We start from the raw sequence: 15,603 nt of genomic DNA, 5'->3' as shown, positions 1-15,603 counted from the left end.
CTAAGGCATGACTATGGATGGAACTCACTAGAATTTTTGCATCCAGCTAGTTACTAATATGTGTAAAAAGAAAGTGAAAGCATGAAAGACAGCCTTTTGTCCACTTTCTGTTGTTGTTGTTTTTTAAAAGTACTAAATTTTTGTGGATTTTTTTGAATATCCTATATATATAGTCAGGCTGAACCCTGACTATAGAAACAAACCAGATCAAGGCATAGAAACAAACCAGATCAAGGTCGCTGAGTCCACCCCTAGATGGAATCTATAGTAGTGTGAAGTGAAGTTTCCAGTTTGAATCTCACTTCTTCCATGAACTCATAACCTCCATCTGCAATATGGTCATAACCGGTGCTGACACATTGCAGGCTTGTTATAAACGGGATCGTGCAAAGCATACTGAATACTCAGAAGCACTATAAGATGTGAAGTCTCGTTGTTACTTCATGGCACAAGCATCCAGCTCTTGTTGTTTTTTCTTCATATTTGGTAGCACAAAGTTGTGAAGACATGAACAAGGAAGGAGGAGGAGGATACCTGTGTGAATGGCGATACAACAGCTGTGGCCCTGCCTGCCCAAAGACTTGCCAGCACTTGGATCCAGTGGTCTGCCCTGTGAAGTGTGTCGAAGGATGTCATGTTCATTGCCCAACAGGCAAGCATGGTCCTTTTGGTGTGGACGTACTAGCTAAGCTTCTGCGATCTAAAGTGAAAACAAATTTTGTTATCAATTTCTGGTAGGGAAAGGTGGGGATTGGTTTGGAGATTCTTTGGGATTGTCCCTCTCATCAGCAGGAGGAGTCACGCAGATGATCTTGACTTCCTCCCTTACTGTCCACAGCAGGGGTGCCAACTGGAATAAAATATTGAGGGTGGGGCAGGTAAGCCCCACTTCACATAATCAACCACAAAATGCTGTGCATACACACACACACACACTCACCATGCGAATGGCAGTGCATGTTACCCGGGGGGGGGGGCTCAAATATTTTATTGGGGGAGGGACAAAGGGACCTTGGCCCCTAGGAGTTGGCTCTTATGGTCCCCAGAGAAGGTAGAGATGGGATTGGCTGAGTTGTTCAACTGGACCAATTATGGGTAACTCGATTCCTTCAGAAAGCAGATGTCGGATCCCATCTGTCAGGGAACTGCCATCAGTGCTGGAGGGAGAGAGCAAAATCCAGAGGGATTCCAGAGAGCTTCTCCCGGGATTGGGAGAGGCAGCCCATCTTCTGGGGAAGAGAATCAGCGTAGCACCAGTGGAGAAGGGGGGCAGATGGGGGAAGTGGCGAGGCGGTCCCATGACTCCTTGCCGGGGACCAGCGGGGAGAGTAGGGGTCCTCCGCTGCCTACGCCCTCCTTGCGCAGAAGGCTTTCGCGCAGAGAGAGTAGGAGAAGACTAGGCGTCAAAGAGCTTCTTTGCTGGAAGAAGTTTAAGAAACGCCCACTGACGGATTCTGCCAGCGACTGAGACAGCCACGGGTGAGTGGCTGTCCGGACAGAAAAGGTTCACTCAGGCAACCCAGCCAGGTGTTTGCACCGGCTTACGCACGAGCAACCCCTAGAACCATTACACCATCCATATCATTGGTGCTTGGGAAGTGCAAGCGTACATTGTTCTTTATGGTTCTTTTGAAAGCCCAACTTCTAATATTGTTGTGTGGTGTAGTGGTTAAGAGAGCCAGTCTGGTGTAGTTGTTAAGAGCAGTAGTCTCGTAATCTGGTGAACTGGGTTCGCGTCTCCGCTCCTCCACATGCAGCTGCTGGGTGACCTTGGGCCAGTCACACTTCTCTGAAGTCTCTCAGCCCCACTCACCTCACAGAGTGTTTGTTGTGGGGGAGGAAGGGAAAGGAGAATGTTAGCCGCTTCGAGACTCCTTCGGGATAAAGCGGGATATCAAATCCAAACTCTTCTTCTTCTTCTTCTTGTGAAACAGGGAAAATACTTGATGAGCTGTCAGAGTCTTGTGTTGATCTTGAAGAATGCCCGGTGTGTGAATTGGACAATCTCCGGATTCCCCACGGGAAGAGGATCGTGTTGAACACTGAAGATGCGGAGCTCTGCCGATCCTGGTAAAACAGATGTGTTTTTCTGAGCATGGGGACCATGAATGTATGCATGCGAATAACCCAGAGCAGTGAATTTCAGTCTTGATTTTGCATGAAGGCACAAGTATTTAGTCAAGACTCCGGAAAAGTTTTCTGTTGTGGAGGAAGGACACCCTGCAAGTAAAAACCAGGTTCTGGTTGCAGAATCATTCCTTATATAGCGTTTACGTTACATAACTGAGGGTTGATTTGATGCCTAAATCCACTTTTCTGAATGATAATTGCCCTTTGAATTCAGGGAGGAAATGCAGGCCTTGGTTCTCAACGCTGTAAAATCGGATCATTTTAAACACTATATCGTTTGAGAGAAATTGCTTGCCTAGAATCCTATACCACAGTTTTCCTGCTAATGATTTAACGTGCATGGCAACACACTGCAACTTCTTCCTCCACGCAGTTTTGGAATGTTATGTACACTTGCCTCACCAGGGATAGATCACTGCACGTAGCTGTCACCTAATTTAGATGCCTACGCCACCTGTACAAACAATAGGAAAGCATTTTCATAGCAAATATCCAAAGAAAATTGGAAGCTTGTAGAATGTCATCCACCAAATATTTACACCAGGATTAAAATAATAAATTGCAATAGTTCTGTAAATCAGCGTACTCATTCCAATAATTCTTAGCCACAACAGCATTACGTCATCGCCAATGATGTCAGTGGATTGTGCGCTGCTATTGTTTCAGAACTTCCAAAGCCTCAGCTCAGTCCTTGTCACACCCAGGATGAGGCAAGACAAAGCCAAAAGCATCACATTCCAGTGGGTGCCCTCAGGGGTTGGGGTGTAGGGGCCCAGCCGGTTAAAGCCTCTTACCAAAACACTACCAACTAGGACATGGGTGCAGAGCAGCCCAATATAGGAACTAAGATCATGAATGGAGAATCAGTCTAGGTTTGACGTGATAACAGAGGCAAGGTCAGGCAGTAGTGTGAGGTCAGCATCCCAGGAAATTCAGGCAAGGTGCAGCACAGCTAGGGAACTAGAATCAGGAGCGAGAGATCTCTGATGCTTCCAGCAACTGGAAGCCTCACGAGGGAGACTTTATATGCTGTGGCATCCCTGACCACACCGTAACCACATCTCCTGGTAGAAAAAAGTGCTTCAGGGATGCTTAATTCTCTTGATTGTATTGTATTGCATTGTCCTGGTTGCATCAGAATTAAGAAGACGCATTCCCATCCCCCTTCATATCAGTATTGTGCTTATATTTTGGTGGAACAAAGGAGCAGCTGAAACAAAACATGGTACATAAGCATTAAGATAACATTAAACAATCATGCAGAATTCTTTAATGTTACCTTGGCTAGGTTCTAGAATCATAGACTCGTGGAATTATTGAATCGGAAGGGGTCCTGCGGGTCATCTAGTCCAGCCCCCTGAAATTCAAGAAGGTACACGTGGCATATTGTTCCATCAAGATAGAAACCATCCTTCTTAACTTAGTCTGCTCACTCTTCTTGTGCTCGCTCTTCTGACACTGTTTCAAGATCTGCTTTTTTAACAACTGGAAGAAACAAACTCTTTGAAGATGCCGATAACAAGGGGGAAATCATGCTTGAGATATATTGAAATGTTGGTGGGTATGAATGTTTTCATAACCAGCTCTGTAGTTTGATGGCCCTAGTACGTAAGTGGGAGAGTCATGACCAGAAGAGTGAGAATGAAGGCCACTTCCAGTTAAGGCCACACTGCAGTAGGGATTTGTGACAACCCAATACGCTTGACTTTTATTCAACTCGCATATTGTAATTCTGTTGGTGCAGACAATTATTCTAAATCTTTCCTATGCATATGTTACTAATTCTAGCACAATGACGGTCCAAAGGTGGAGAAAGGAATCAACTCTTTTCCAGTTTACAGTGTCCTCTCTGCCTGGTTGTTTTGAGGCAATCCTTAGTTGCAAATGTTTTGTGGAGAAATACTGCTATTGTTTCTAATGGTTTATCTTTTGATTCCACCCCCCCCCCCCACCAGCCATTGTGAGGGACGAAACTTGACATGCCATAGATGTGACCCAAAGGAGACAGATGAAATTCTAATGACCACAACTATTGCTCCCGAAGATCAGATAACCTATGAATACTCTTGCAGTAAAATGATGGACCTTGCTTTCTTAGTTGATGGCTCCAATAAGCTTTCTGAGAGTGATTTTGAACAGCTGAAAGCTTTCATAATTGGCATGATGGAAAAACTCCACATCTCCCAGAAAAGAATTCGCCTGGCGATCCTAGAATACCGAACTGGCTCACACATTTACCTCGGCCTCAAAGACATTAAAAAGCCATCTCAAATGAGGAGGATTGTCCAGAACATAAAATACACTGGTGGAGATGTTGCCTCTGCAACTGAAGTACTTAAGTATGTGGTATTCCATGTGTTTGGGAAGGCGCCGCGAACTAACGCTGCCAGAATCGCTGTCCTACTTACAGCGAGCAAGGATCCGAAGAAAATTCAAACCATCTTCCCACTTTTGAATAAGAAGAAAATCACCGTAATACCAGTCGGGCTTGGACCTCATATCAGCATTGACCAAATTCAATTAATTGAAAGGCAGTCACCTGAGAATAAAGCCTTCATAATGAACAGTGTGCTTGAACTGAGGGAACGTAGGGATGAAATAATTGATTACTTCTGTGGCCTTGTGCCTGAAGTAAGTGCCATGTTGTTTACCACACAGCCCCCTATTGCAACCCTTCCCAGTGTCACCGCAGTCCCTAGACTCGGCTGGGAGTTAACCAGAGCAGCCCCAACAACATTTTTAGTTTCTGTTCATAAGGCCATTGACATTGTTTTTTTACTTGAGGGGTCTGACAAAGTTGGCGAGGAGAATTTCAATTTGGTCAAAGAGTTCATCGCCCGCACAATCAGAGAAATGGATATCGGAGAAGAAACCATTCATATCACTATCATTCAGTACTCGTTCACAATCACGGTGGAATATTCCTTCAGGGACAGACAGTCAAAAACCGACCTGATTGAGAAGGTGAGGGAGATCAAGTTCCGTGGAGGGAATGCCACCAACACCGGAAAGGCTCTCAACTTTGTCTCTGAACAAACTATAGCCACAAGCAGAAGAGAAAGAAGGCAAGCTCCACACTTGGTTTACATGGTGACTGCGAATCCTGCCACAGATACCATCACTCGCCCACCCACTGATGTCAACCTCATTCCCATTGGTATAAGCCCTAATGCCAACATCCAGGAACTCAGAGAATTAAGCCAGCCTCAGGCTCCCATCATCTTAGAGGATTATGACAGGCTCATCCAAGAAGGACCGGACTTGATATTAAAAACGTGCTGCTCAAAGGAAGGTAATGCCTGTTTTCTTAACTTGGGGTTTTGTTTTGAATCATGAGAGCACCCTCTTAAAAATTTAACCCATTTTTTTCCTGCTAAACTCTGGAGCCAATAGATTGCATCTTCTCTAATACATTTGAGCAGGCCACAGAGGGTTCAGGGTGATAGGATAACACACATATTGTCATACCATTTCGACCCTACCCCCTTGAGCTGTTGTTTCTGGCTGGTTTTTGTAAAGATTCATCTCTCCATTATTTCGATCTGCAGGCCCAAAGGAGAGCTTGTGTGAGTGGTTTGGTGCAGGGATACCAAAGAAGGGGGTCAAAAACACCCGAATGGCCAGTTCTAGTGCTTACCTGTGTGAGCATGGCTACAAATAAGATAGATACAACCAAGCAGTTGGCATGACTTGTCCATGAGGTGCTAATACGTTCAGCATTACTTATATGCATAGGAAGCTATGTAAGTTGGCACCAATAGCCCTATTAACTCACCCCTGACTTAGAGGCCCCTTCCCAGTCTACTTCCATCACTTAGATCAGGCATAGGCAACCTCGGCCCTCCAGATGTTTTGGGACTACAATTCCCACCATCCCTGACCACTGGTCCTGTTAGCTAGGGATCATGGGAGTTGTAGTACCAAAATATCTGAAGGGCCGAGGCTGCCTATGCCTGACTTAGATAAAGGTGGAAGCTGACAGGCAGCCAGTGTGAGAAGCCTCCCTTCTCCTGACCAGCTGAACCAAAACTAAGGCTTCAAAGATTCAAAACAGGTGAGCTCATTCTTGCACCAAATGACAATTAGTCCCAGGGTTATCTTGACTGCCAAGACGGCATTTGCAGGCCTTCTGGAACATTTTCACTGTTTGGTTCTATACTCTCCCTGCAATTTTCCTACGTGGGAAATGGGTTGTGTTTTTTATTGACATGAGGTGACAGCAGGGCCCAAAATCTGAGCATGGTGTGGATGCTAGAGCTATTCTGCAGTTCAGTGTTTCTGTGAGAGGCATGCAGGGATTCTGTACTAGACGAGTTGACAGGGAATGTATTCCCGCAATATTCCCTCAATAATGTTTTAACCTCTTGTGTTCTCTCTGTGAAATCATGCAGTTGCTTTCTATCAACAGTTGCTTTGTATAAATTTTTAAAAAGAATTACAAGCTTTTTATTTTCCTTTAAAAAAAAAATCTTTAGAAACCTGCAGCAAACCAATGGATGTCATATTTCTTCTGGATGGGAGCTCGAAGGTTAGCAAATCACAATTTGAGGAAATGAAACAATTTGTGAAAGCGTTTATTGAGCACAGCAATGTTGGTGAGTACCATATATTTGCTCAATCGTTTTAGAAGTTTGGGGTCCATGTTCATTGTATTCATGAGGGGACTACTGAAGTGGTGCACCAGAAACTCTTTCTGCAAAGAATCTTGATTTGTCATAGACATAAGCAGGTATGTGTGTTTAAAAAATAAACAATTGAACTTCTGCAGCAAATGTAGCCAAAGTGCCAGAATGTTCCCACCCCTGATATGGAGGAACCAAAATTCACCCCTGGGAGCTGAGGTCCCCTGATTTGCCTCAGGAAACAGCACAGGCAAAGTGTAAATGAATTTTTAACATAATTTTAAAATAAGCACTGCAAACAGTAATAATTTTCTTTGTCCCTCTGAGAAATGTGATTATCCTGAAAGAAATTGCAAAAGCAGAAATAGCCAGTGAAGTACTGGGGTCCGTTCGCAATTTCATTATTGTTAAGCTTGAGACTTGGAAATTGAAAATAAATTTTGTTCTACAAGTGATGCTGTATGATATTGATTAGTATGAAATCATCTTCTTGAAAACTGAGATTTCTGGGGCATTTGTCTCCCCTGCAAATGGTGATAAAATGTTGGGTTGAAAATACATTACCGTGTATTGCTACAGATGGATTTTTAAAATAATGTTACAGATAACAACTATCCAAGTCACAGATAAATTATTGAGGCTGGTCACAAATGTTAAAACACAATAAAAAAGGAACGCATTTAAACTACCTGTGACATTCTTGGTTATTTTTACACCAAGCACGCAAACAATTTAATGTTAATTGGAATTCAAATAATTTTAGCTGAAATATTATGTGAAGAAGCTTACAAATGATTACCCGTTAACAGAGTTCTATACCAGAAATCCCACATATTAGAACTAAATCATGTTCAGAGATGAACAAATCATGGATAAAATCTAAGATATGTGCAGACAAAAGAAGAGATACATATCAAAGTGTGGTTCAGTCTACATAGATCTCCCCACATATCAACCACCCTAGAAAGGTTTTATATTGAAGGATGGGATGTACATTTAGGGTAGTATTGACACCTTTGCACCCATGGAAGGGATTTGATCCATTCGAGGCATCCAATAGCAAAGGAGGTGGGAAGGTAAATTTTGCCGATTCTCCCCCTTCAACCTCAACCCCAGTGCCATCTTCCACACTGCTCAGGAGGTTTCCCAAGTTCTTTTGAGATGATTATCAGGGACATTTAGACAGGTGCAGTGAGAGGGGAGATTCTGGGTTAAAAACCTATTTGCTCCTTTCCCATTAGTGGATGTTGGCTGGATGAAAAATTCTTCCATGAGCACAAAAGCACCAGTTGCATTCCACCCTTGTAAAATAAATGATCAAAACAGTTTGACTTAGCATAAAGGTAAAGGGACCCCTAACCATTAGGTCCAGTCGTGGCCGACTCTGGGGTTGCGGCACTCATCTCGCCGAGGGAGCCGGCATACAGCTTCCAGGTCATGTGGCCAGCATGACTAAGCCGCTTCTGGTGAACCAGAGCAGCACACAGAAACGCCGTTTACCTTCCCGCCAGAGTGGTACCTATTTATCTACTTGCACTTTGACGTACTTTCGAACTGCTAGGTTGGCAGGAGCAGGGACTGAGCAATGGGAGCTCACCCCATCACGGGGATTTGAACTGCCGACTTTCTGATCGACAAGTCCTAGGCTCTGTGGTTTAACCCACAGTGCCACCTGCGTCCCTTTGACTTAGCATTAATGGCTCCAATTATGGCAATCACCACAGCAAGCTGCACCAGATTTTCTGCTTGTTTGCCACATGCCAAACTCAAGGCAGATGTTGGGCTAGCTCAGACACTTGAACCCACCCAACCAGACACAGCATCTCTTCTTGCACAAAAAATGTACAGCTTTCTACTGTTTTTTTCTGACCTTGTTAAAGAGGACAGACCCTTAGTGGCAGACGAACAAGTTCTTGCTTCCCTGCTAAGCAACTTCAAATTCCTGAGCTGTTTTCAAACCATGAGCTGTTTTCAAATCCAAGGTCTTCTAAAGCAAAGAGAAATGTACTATCTCACCTTCTTGTAAAGACACATATCAGAAATAGAAATTAATCGGCAACTTAGGTTTTAATAACATGCCCGTGTAATATTTATGCAAATATAATTTTTCAACGTAAATTGTTTGAATTTGGTCTGTTTGCATTAGATGTTGCTAAAACCATTCTGCTTTGATAAAAAAAATATGCAAACCAATATTTGACATATGGGGAATACTAACATGTTTTAGTAAAAATGAATAAAAATGACTTCAAAGCAGAGGAGTGTAAATTAGGAAACTTTTGGGCAGGGCTTAATCTGCCGCAACATGTAACAGCACCATGTTGGTAGTGTCGTGAGAGTGGTCTGTAGCGTGGCAGGCTGAAGATAGGAACGCCATTTGTCCCCCTGTAGAAAAACAAACACACACCATCTGCAAAAATAAAAGTAGAATCATAGAATCATAGAATCATAGAGTTGGAAGAGACCACAAGGGCCATCGAGTCCAACCCCCTGCCGAGCAGGAAACACCATCAGAGCACTCCTGACATATGGTTGTCAAGCCTCTGCTTAAAGACCTCCAAAGAAGGAGACTCCACCACACTCCTTGGCAGCAAATTCCACTGTCAAACAGCTCTTACTGTCAGGAAGTTCTTCCTAATGTTTAGGTGGAATCTTCTTTCTTGTAGTTTGGATCCATTGCTCCGTGTCCGCTTCTCTGGAGCCGCAGAAAACAACCTTTCTCCCTCCTCTATGGGACATCCTTTTATATATTTGAACATGGCTATCATATCACCCCTTAACCTCCTCTTCTCCAGGCTAAACATGCCCAGCTCCCTTAGCCGTTCCTCATAAGGCATCGTTTCCAGGCCTTTGACCATTTTGGTTGCCCTCCTCTGGACACGTTCCAGTTTGTCAGTGTCCTTCTTGAACTGTGGTGCCCAGAACTGGACACAGTACTCCAGGTGAGGTCTGACCAGAGCAGAATACAGTGGCACTATTACTTCCCTTGATCTAGTAGTTTGGCAAAGACAAAGCTTCTAGCCCCCTCTGTTCTCTCCTGTGCTAGTTCGTTGCATGCAGGGGAACATTCAAAAATAACTTCCCCACTTGCATCCCTGCATTCATTCTGTCACCTTAGAACTGTACTGCCTCATTTCATGTGCTGCCTGGGCCTGTCACTCAGGTAATTATGTTTCTGGCAGGGTAGATGCATTGACAACTTCAGCCAATATAAGGTGTACAGAGCAAACTGGTTACCAAAAGAACTTTTTTCTGAATGGCAGATCTAAGTTAATCTGGGAACTAGGTGGCCGATTTGTTGTTTAGTTGTTTACCGGTAGTCGTGTGCGACTCTTCGTGACCCCATGGACCAGAGCACGCCAGGCACTCCTGTCTTCCACTGGCTCCCGCAGTTTGGTCAAACTCATGCTGGTAGCTTCGAGAACCCTATCCAACCATCTCGTCCTCTGTCGTCCCCTTCTCCATCTTTCCCAACATCAGGGTCTTTTCCAGGGAGTCTTCTCTTCTCAGAAGGTGGCCAAAGTACTGGAGCCTCAGCTTCAGGATCTGTCCTTCCAATGAGCACTCAGGGCTGATCTCCTTAAGAATAGATGCGTTTGATCTTCTTGCAGTCCATGGGACTCTCAAGAGTCTCCTCCAGCACCATAATTCAAAAGCATCAATTCTTTGGCGATCAGCCTTCTTTATGGTCCAGCTCTCACTTCCATACATCACTACTGGGAGACAGATGAGGTGATCAGGCACTCCCATTTCTTTAAGAACTTGCCATAGTTTGCTGTGGTCGACACAGTCAAAGGCTTTTGCATAGTCAATGAAGCAGAAGTAGATGTCTTTTCTGAAACTCTCTAGCTTTCTCCATAATCCAGCGAGGTGGCCGATACCAAGTGTTATAAATGAATATAGCATAGATCTAAGTGTCCTCTCATTTCTAGCTACCCAAACTATTTAAATGTCTCGTGGGTGCAAACCATTAAAAAATCAGACTGCATACGTTCCACCACTTTAACTTCTTGATGCCTTTTCCTTCAATAATTTGTATGTTGTCCCCACCCCCTCCCCCAGGTCGAACTACAACTCAGGTGGCAGTTCTTCAATATGGAAAAGCAAATACTTTGGAAATTTCATGGAACGTTCCCCAAGAAAAAGCGAGCCTATTGTCTCTGGTGAGCTCCATTCACCAAAGAGAGCAAGGCCCCAGCAAACTAGGTAAGTGATGGACCAGATTATTCTGAGGGGGCAGGGACATTATACAGAGAGCGACTCGATGAAGGTTTATTGGGTTGACCCCACCTACACTTGCTTTTTGAATTTAAAACATTTCATCCCCTGCTGTTCTATAGCACAAGGTGGCTTACAACGTTGGCTTAAACAACAACAATTCTAAGAATCGCCTGTCAGCAGTCAGAAAATGTAGGACTTCAAAGTCTATGAATTGGTTCCCAGCTATATTGGTTGGATCTAAACTCTGGTGTAGCTTTAATGTGGCTTAGTTGAGTTCTCTCTCTCTCTCTCTCTCTCTCTCTCTCTCTCTCTCTCACACACACACACACACACTTTTATCTGGACACTTGACAGCAAAGTGACATTCAGACTCAGCCCCAACTCTCGCTTCGCCCCACTTCCCCCGACAGGAAACCATTTCCAGTTAGCGTGTCTTTAACGAAGATGGGAATTGGGGATTCTCTGTGACAGCTTAAGGGTTTTCATGACAGTCCTGGCATTTTTGGCACAGATGGAGACTATGCTTAAGGTCAGCTGACTTCCTGACCAAGTCACCTGGGCTTTCAGCAGATGAAAGGATGCTCCTGTAGATCACCTGCATACATAACTGCGTCACAACCAACAATGCGGCGAGAGCCTTGCCAACATTTCTGTCATGGCAATCGTTGGGGAATCACGAGTGGAAAGGGGACCCTTAATGAAATCCACAAGCTTCCATTTCCCCCAGTCTTGGCCAAATCGTTCCTTATCACCTTTGGAAAACTGTAAAGGTAACGAGGTCGGCCCCTTGTAAACGGAAGGCCCCAATGCAAGCCTTTAAAATGTCAAGCCTCATTTTGTGGCTTTCCTTAAATGGTCATAAAATGAATTGTGCGAGACCCAAACAGACTCCTGCGCACATCTGCTTGGAGAGGTGGCACTCTGTTGGTTTTGCTTTCTTGTGCCACATATATTCCCGCTCTGGAGAATCCCACAGTCTTCAGGAGCAGCAGGGGGTGTGGAGGGAACTTGCTACAGAAGGGGGGGGGGGAGAATCAGCCAAGCCCTGGTGCGTGTGTGCAACACTGTGGATGGCCTTGGATCCCACCCATAATGTTTTTGGACTGGAAAATATAGTCTGTCTGGCAGCAGCCTAACATCAGGGCCCCATAGGAACAGGGGAGTATCCAGATTTTAGGATCCTTGGCCTACTTTGTGCTGTAGAGTTTATTGCTGCCGAAAAGTGAGAAATGAAACCTGACTTCCATAGTTCGCTGGAGGATTGGCCATGATTGCTTTCTCAGCCTGGAGAAATAATAATAATAATAATAAAACCAAACAGATGGTCAAGAATTTTCTGTCAGGGTTTTTGTGTGTGTGTGTGTGTGAGAGAGAGAGGAATGGCTTCGTTCGTTTAGGTAAGTTGCAGAAATGCACACATAGCAGGCTGTGGCAGTCAGCTGGGTTGCAGTGCGAGGATGCCTTCTGCAGAGCTGGGTCAATGGGACTGTCTAGCCTGGCACTGCCTGCTCTGGCTAGTGGTGATTTTGCAGAATTTTAGGTTGAGGTCTTTCTCAGCCCTGCTGGCTGGGTTTGGGGGCTGAAGATGCATATCAGCAATCACCAAGGGCTGGTAAAGATGCAAAACTAGGGTTATGAGACTGGAAATGACATGCAGAATCCCTCCAGCCACTTGCTTTCATGTGGACTCCATCCCTTTTTATGCCTTCAGCATTATGTCTGATTGGCATGAAGCTTGGTCCTTATTTTTATCTGTAAGATGCCTAAATACATTAATAATAATAATAATAATAATAATAATAATAATAATAATAATAATAAATACTTCTGCAGTGCCAGTCTGAAACTGGCTCCTAGAAGTCAGTTTTGGAGACTATTATCCCTGTATTTGATGAATGAGAAAACTCTAAGATGGCCTTTCCTGCTAGCAATAACAGTAGCTTATATATTCCTTCGCCATCCTCAGCAGGGTAGCTTCATTTAGATCTTGCAATATATAATTTGCTGTGTTGTCAGATTATTTTGTTAAAATGTGACAGTTATGTTAAATATGATGAATCACATTTAGTGCACTTCTGGTCACATCTACAACCATACATTTAAAGCAGAAGGCTTCTCCCAAACTGTCTTGGAAACTGTAGCTTATCACTTTGAGGGCCATTGTTATCTGCAATAGTTGCTGTCATATTATCATGGAGGAGCCAAAGGATGTTCACAAATTTATCTGGGCAGCCAGTTTTCAGAAGGACAGTCCACAGGGTATTACGATTTACAGTGCTGAAGGCCTGAGTCAGGTCAATTAACACCATTTAAAGGGGTTGGTTTTGTTCTCTGCATTTTTCTTGAAGCTGTCAAGCAGAGAGGAAATCATGTCCACTGCCCCCTTGGAAGGTTGAAAACCATTTTGGGATTCAGGAAGGGTAGCATTGGATTTGGTTAGGAGATGGTTTCCCAAGATCCTTCCAAGAGTTTTGCCGACCGCAGCTAATAAAGAGGTGCCTCAATAGTTTCCACAATCCGCTTGATCACCTTTTTTTTTAAAAAAAAAGATTGATAATTTTAGCATCCCAAAAGTCTGCTGGGATCTCTTCTCTCTCCCATATTTTTTTCAATGAGCTTGTGAAATTGTTGTGTAAGCTCAGTTCCAGCCACTTTGAAGACTTCATGTCTGCTGGCTTTGTTGCATTTCATTTGGTTAATAGCTGTACACAACTCTCCCAGATTTGGAGATACTGTAAGCTCATCTGTAATTTGTTTTTGTGGAATTTGTGAGAGAACCTCAGCAGCTATGGGGGAGTTGCGGTTAAGGACATGCTGGTAATGTTCTTTCCAGCACAATGCAATAGCTTCTTTATCTTTTAGAAGTGTGGTACCGTCTGTTGAGCATAGGGGACATATGCCATGATTTATTGGCCCATAGATGGTTTTTGTGGCTTTAAAGAAACTTTGTGCATCATGAGTGTCAGCTAAGTGCTGGATCTCTTGAGCTTTTTTTATCCACCAGGTGTTATTTAGTTTTCTGGTTCTTCTTTGAACCTCACCCTTATAGCGTTGGCATAGGTTTTTTTCTTAGTTGCGCAGTTTTTATCTCTTTGCTAGATCTGAAACGCCTTCCTTTTCTTGTCAATAGTGCGTTCAATATCACTATCACTCTCATCAAACCAGTCGTGGTGTTTCTTAGTTTGGTATCCAATAGTTTGTTCACAGGCTGCAATAATAGATGCTTTAGTTTGGTCCAGTGTTCCTCGATGTAATTAGGGAACTGAAAGCAAATGGTCCTTAAGAGTCATTTGGAAACAATCTCACTTAACAGGATCTTAAAAGGCTTGAGTATTCATTTTGCGTCTTGGTTTCCTCCCGTGAAGCTTGCATTGAGGTATAATCTTGATAGCCATTGTAGAATGTATTAATCTGTGGTCTGTCCAGCAGTCGTCATAGCTCTGGTAAGGAGCACATCATGATGATCTTCAGCTCTTAACATTACATAGTCTAAGAGGTGCCAGTGGTTTGACCAAGGGTGCCTCCATGGTGTTGTAAGATTTATTTTTTTGTTGAAGGAGTGTGTTGGTAATAACAAGGTTGTGCACTGCACATATAGTCAAAAGTAATTGTTGCCAATTCCTTCTTTCCCAATAGTCCCAGGCCACAGATCGAAATCTCACCCAACTCTTGCATTAAAATCACCGAGGATTTTATCTTCCTTCGGCGTCTCTGATAGAATGGCATCCAGCTAAGAATAAAAATTTTCTTTAATGTCTTCATCGGCATCCAGTGTCGGTGCATAAGCACTTAAAATAGTAGTCTGTTGGTTTTGGGCAAGTTTTATTTGAAGGGTTGAAAGTCACTCATTAATGCTGGCAGGGACTTCTGACAAGAGCTTCACAAGATAGTTTTTGATAGCAAAGCCTACTCCATGTATTCAACATTCCTGTTCAGACAGACCTTTCCAGAAGAATGTGTATCCTCCTTTTTCTTCCTTCAGTTGTCCCTCTGCAGCTCTTTGAGTTTCTTGAAGCACTCCACTGTTAAAACATCACAACTCTCTTGCAATGATGGCGGTCCTGAATTTGGGACTCTCATTATCTGTGTTATCCAGCAAAGTTTTGCTCCAAAGTTCAATTTACATAGTTAGGTAGGTGCTTCTGGGTGCAGATTTTAAGCATCCTTTTTTAATTATATCATCCCTCCAAATAACAATTTCAATTCAATTCAATTTTTGCCTCAGGCGCCAAAATGATTTGAACCTTGTCCTGGAGAGAAGCTGGAAGTATGGATGCAGACAGAGGGCACATCCACACCATAGTTCTAAAGCACATTGCTTCCCCCAAAGAATACTGGGAACTGTAGCTTGTTAAGGGTGCTGGGAGTTGCAACTCTATAAAGAGTATAGAGTTAAACAGTATAGTATAGATCCCATTCACAGTGGGATCAGGTGTTAAACAGGGTTGCGTTATTGCCCCAACTCTATTTACTATTTTCATTGCCATGGTCCTACACATTGTCAAAGGGAAACTCCCCACCAGGGTAGAAATCATGTATCGAAAGATGGAAAGCTCTTTAATCTGAGTAGACTGAAAGCAAAGAGTAAGGTTACCATAACTTCCATCATAAAGCTTCAGTATGCTGATGC

The 15,603-nt window shown here is 43.6% G+C and overlaps 1 protein-coding gene across 2 annotated transcripts in view; it reads left to right on the top strand.

Moving 5' to 3' along the window:
- The window catches only part of VWF (von Willebrand factor), a 157,937-nt gene that overhangs the window by 66,381 nt on the left and 75,953 nt on the right, over window positions 1-15,603 (top strand). For both annotated transcript variants that reach the window (XM_083440694.1, XM_083440695.1), the window contains exons 26-30: window positions 491-652; window positions 1,935-2,070; window positions 4,086-5,422; window positions 6,606-6,725; window positions 10,815-10,958. In XM_083440694.1, coding sequence (XP_083296820.1) covers window positions 491-652; window positions 1,935-2,070; window positions 4,086-5,422; window positions 6,606-6,725; window positions 10,815-10,958 — 1,899 coding nt within the window. The remainder of the gene's footprint in view (window positions 1-490; window positions 653-1,934; window positions 2,071-4,085; window positions 5,423-6,605; window positions 6,726-10,814; window positions 10,959-15,603) is intronic.

The sequence above is a fragment of the Podarcis tiliguerta genome (assembly GCF_965153285.1).
Source record: "Podarcis tiliguerta genome assembly, chromosome: 5".
NCBI classification, from domain to species: Eukaryota; Metazoa; Chordata; class Lepidosauria; order Squamata; family Lacertidae; genus Podarcis; species Podarcis tiliguerta.
The sequence above is the reverse complement of the archived record's forward strand: the minus strand, read 5'-3'. Positions and strand labels throughout refer to the sequence as shown.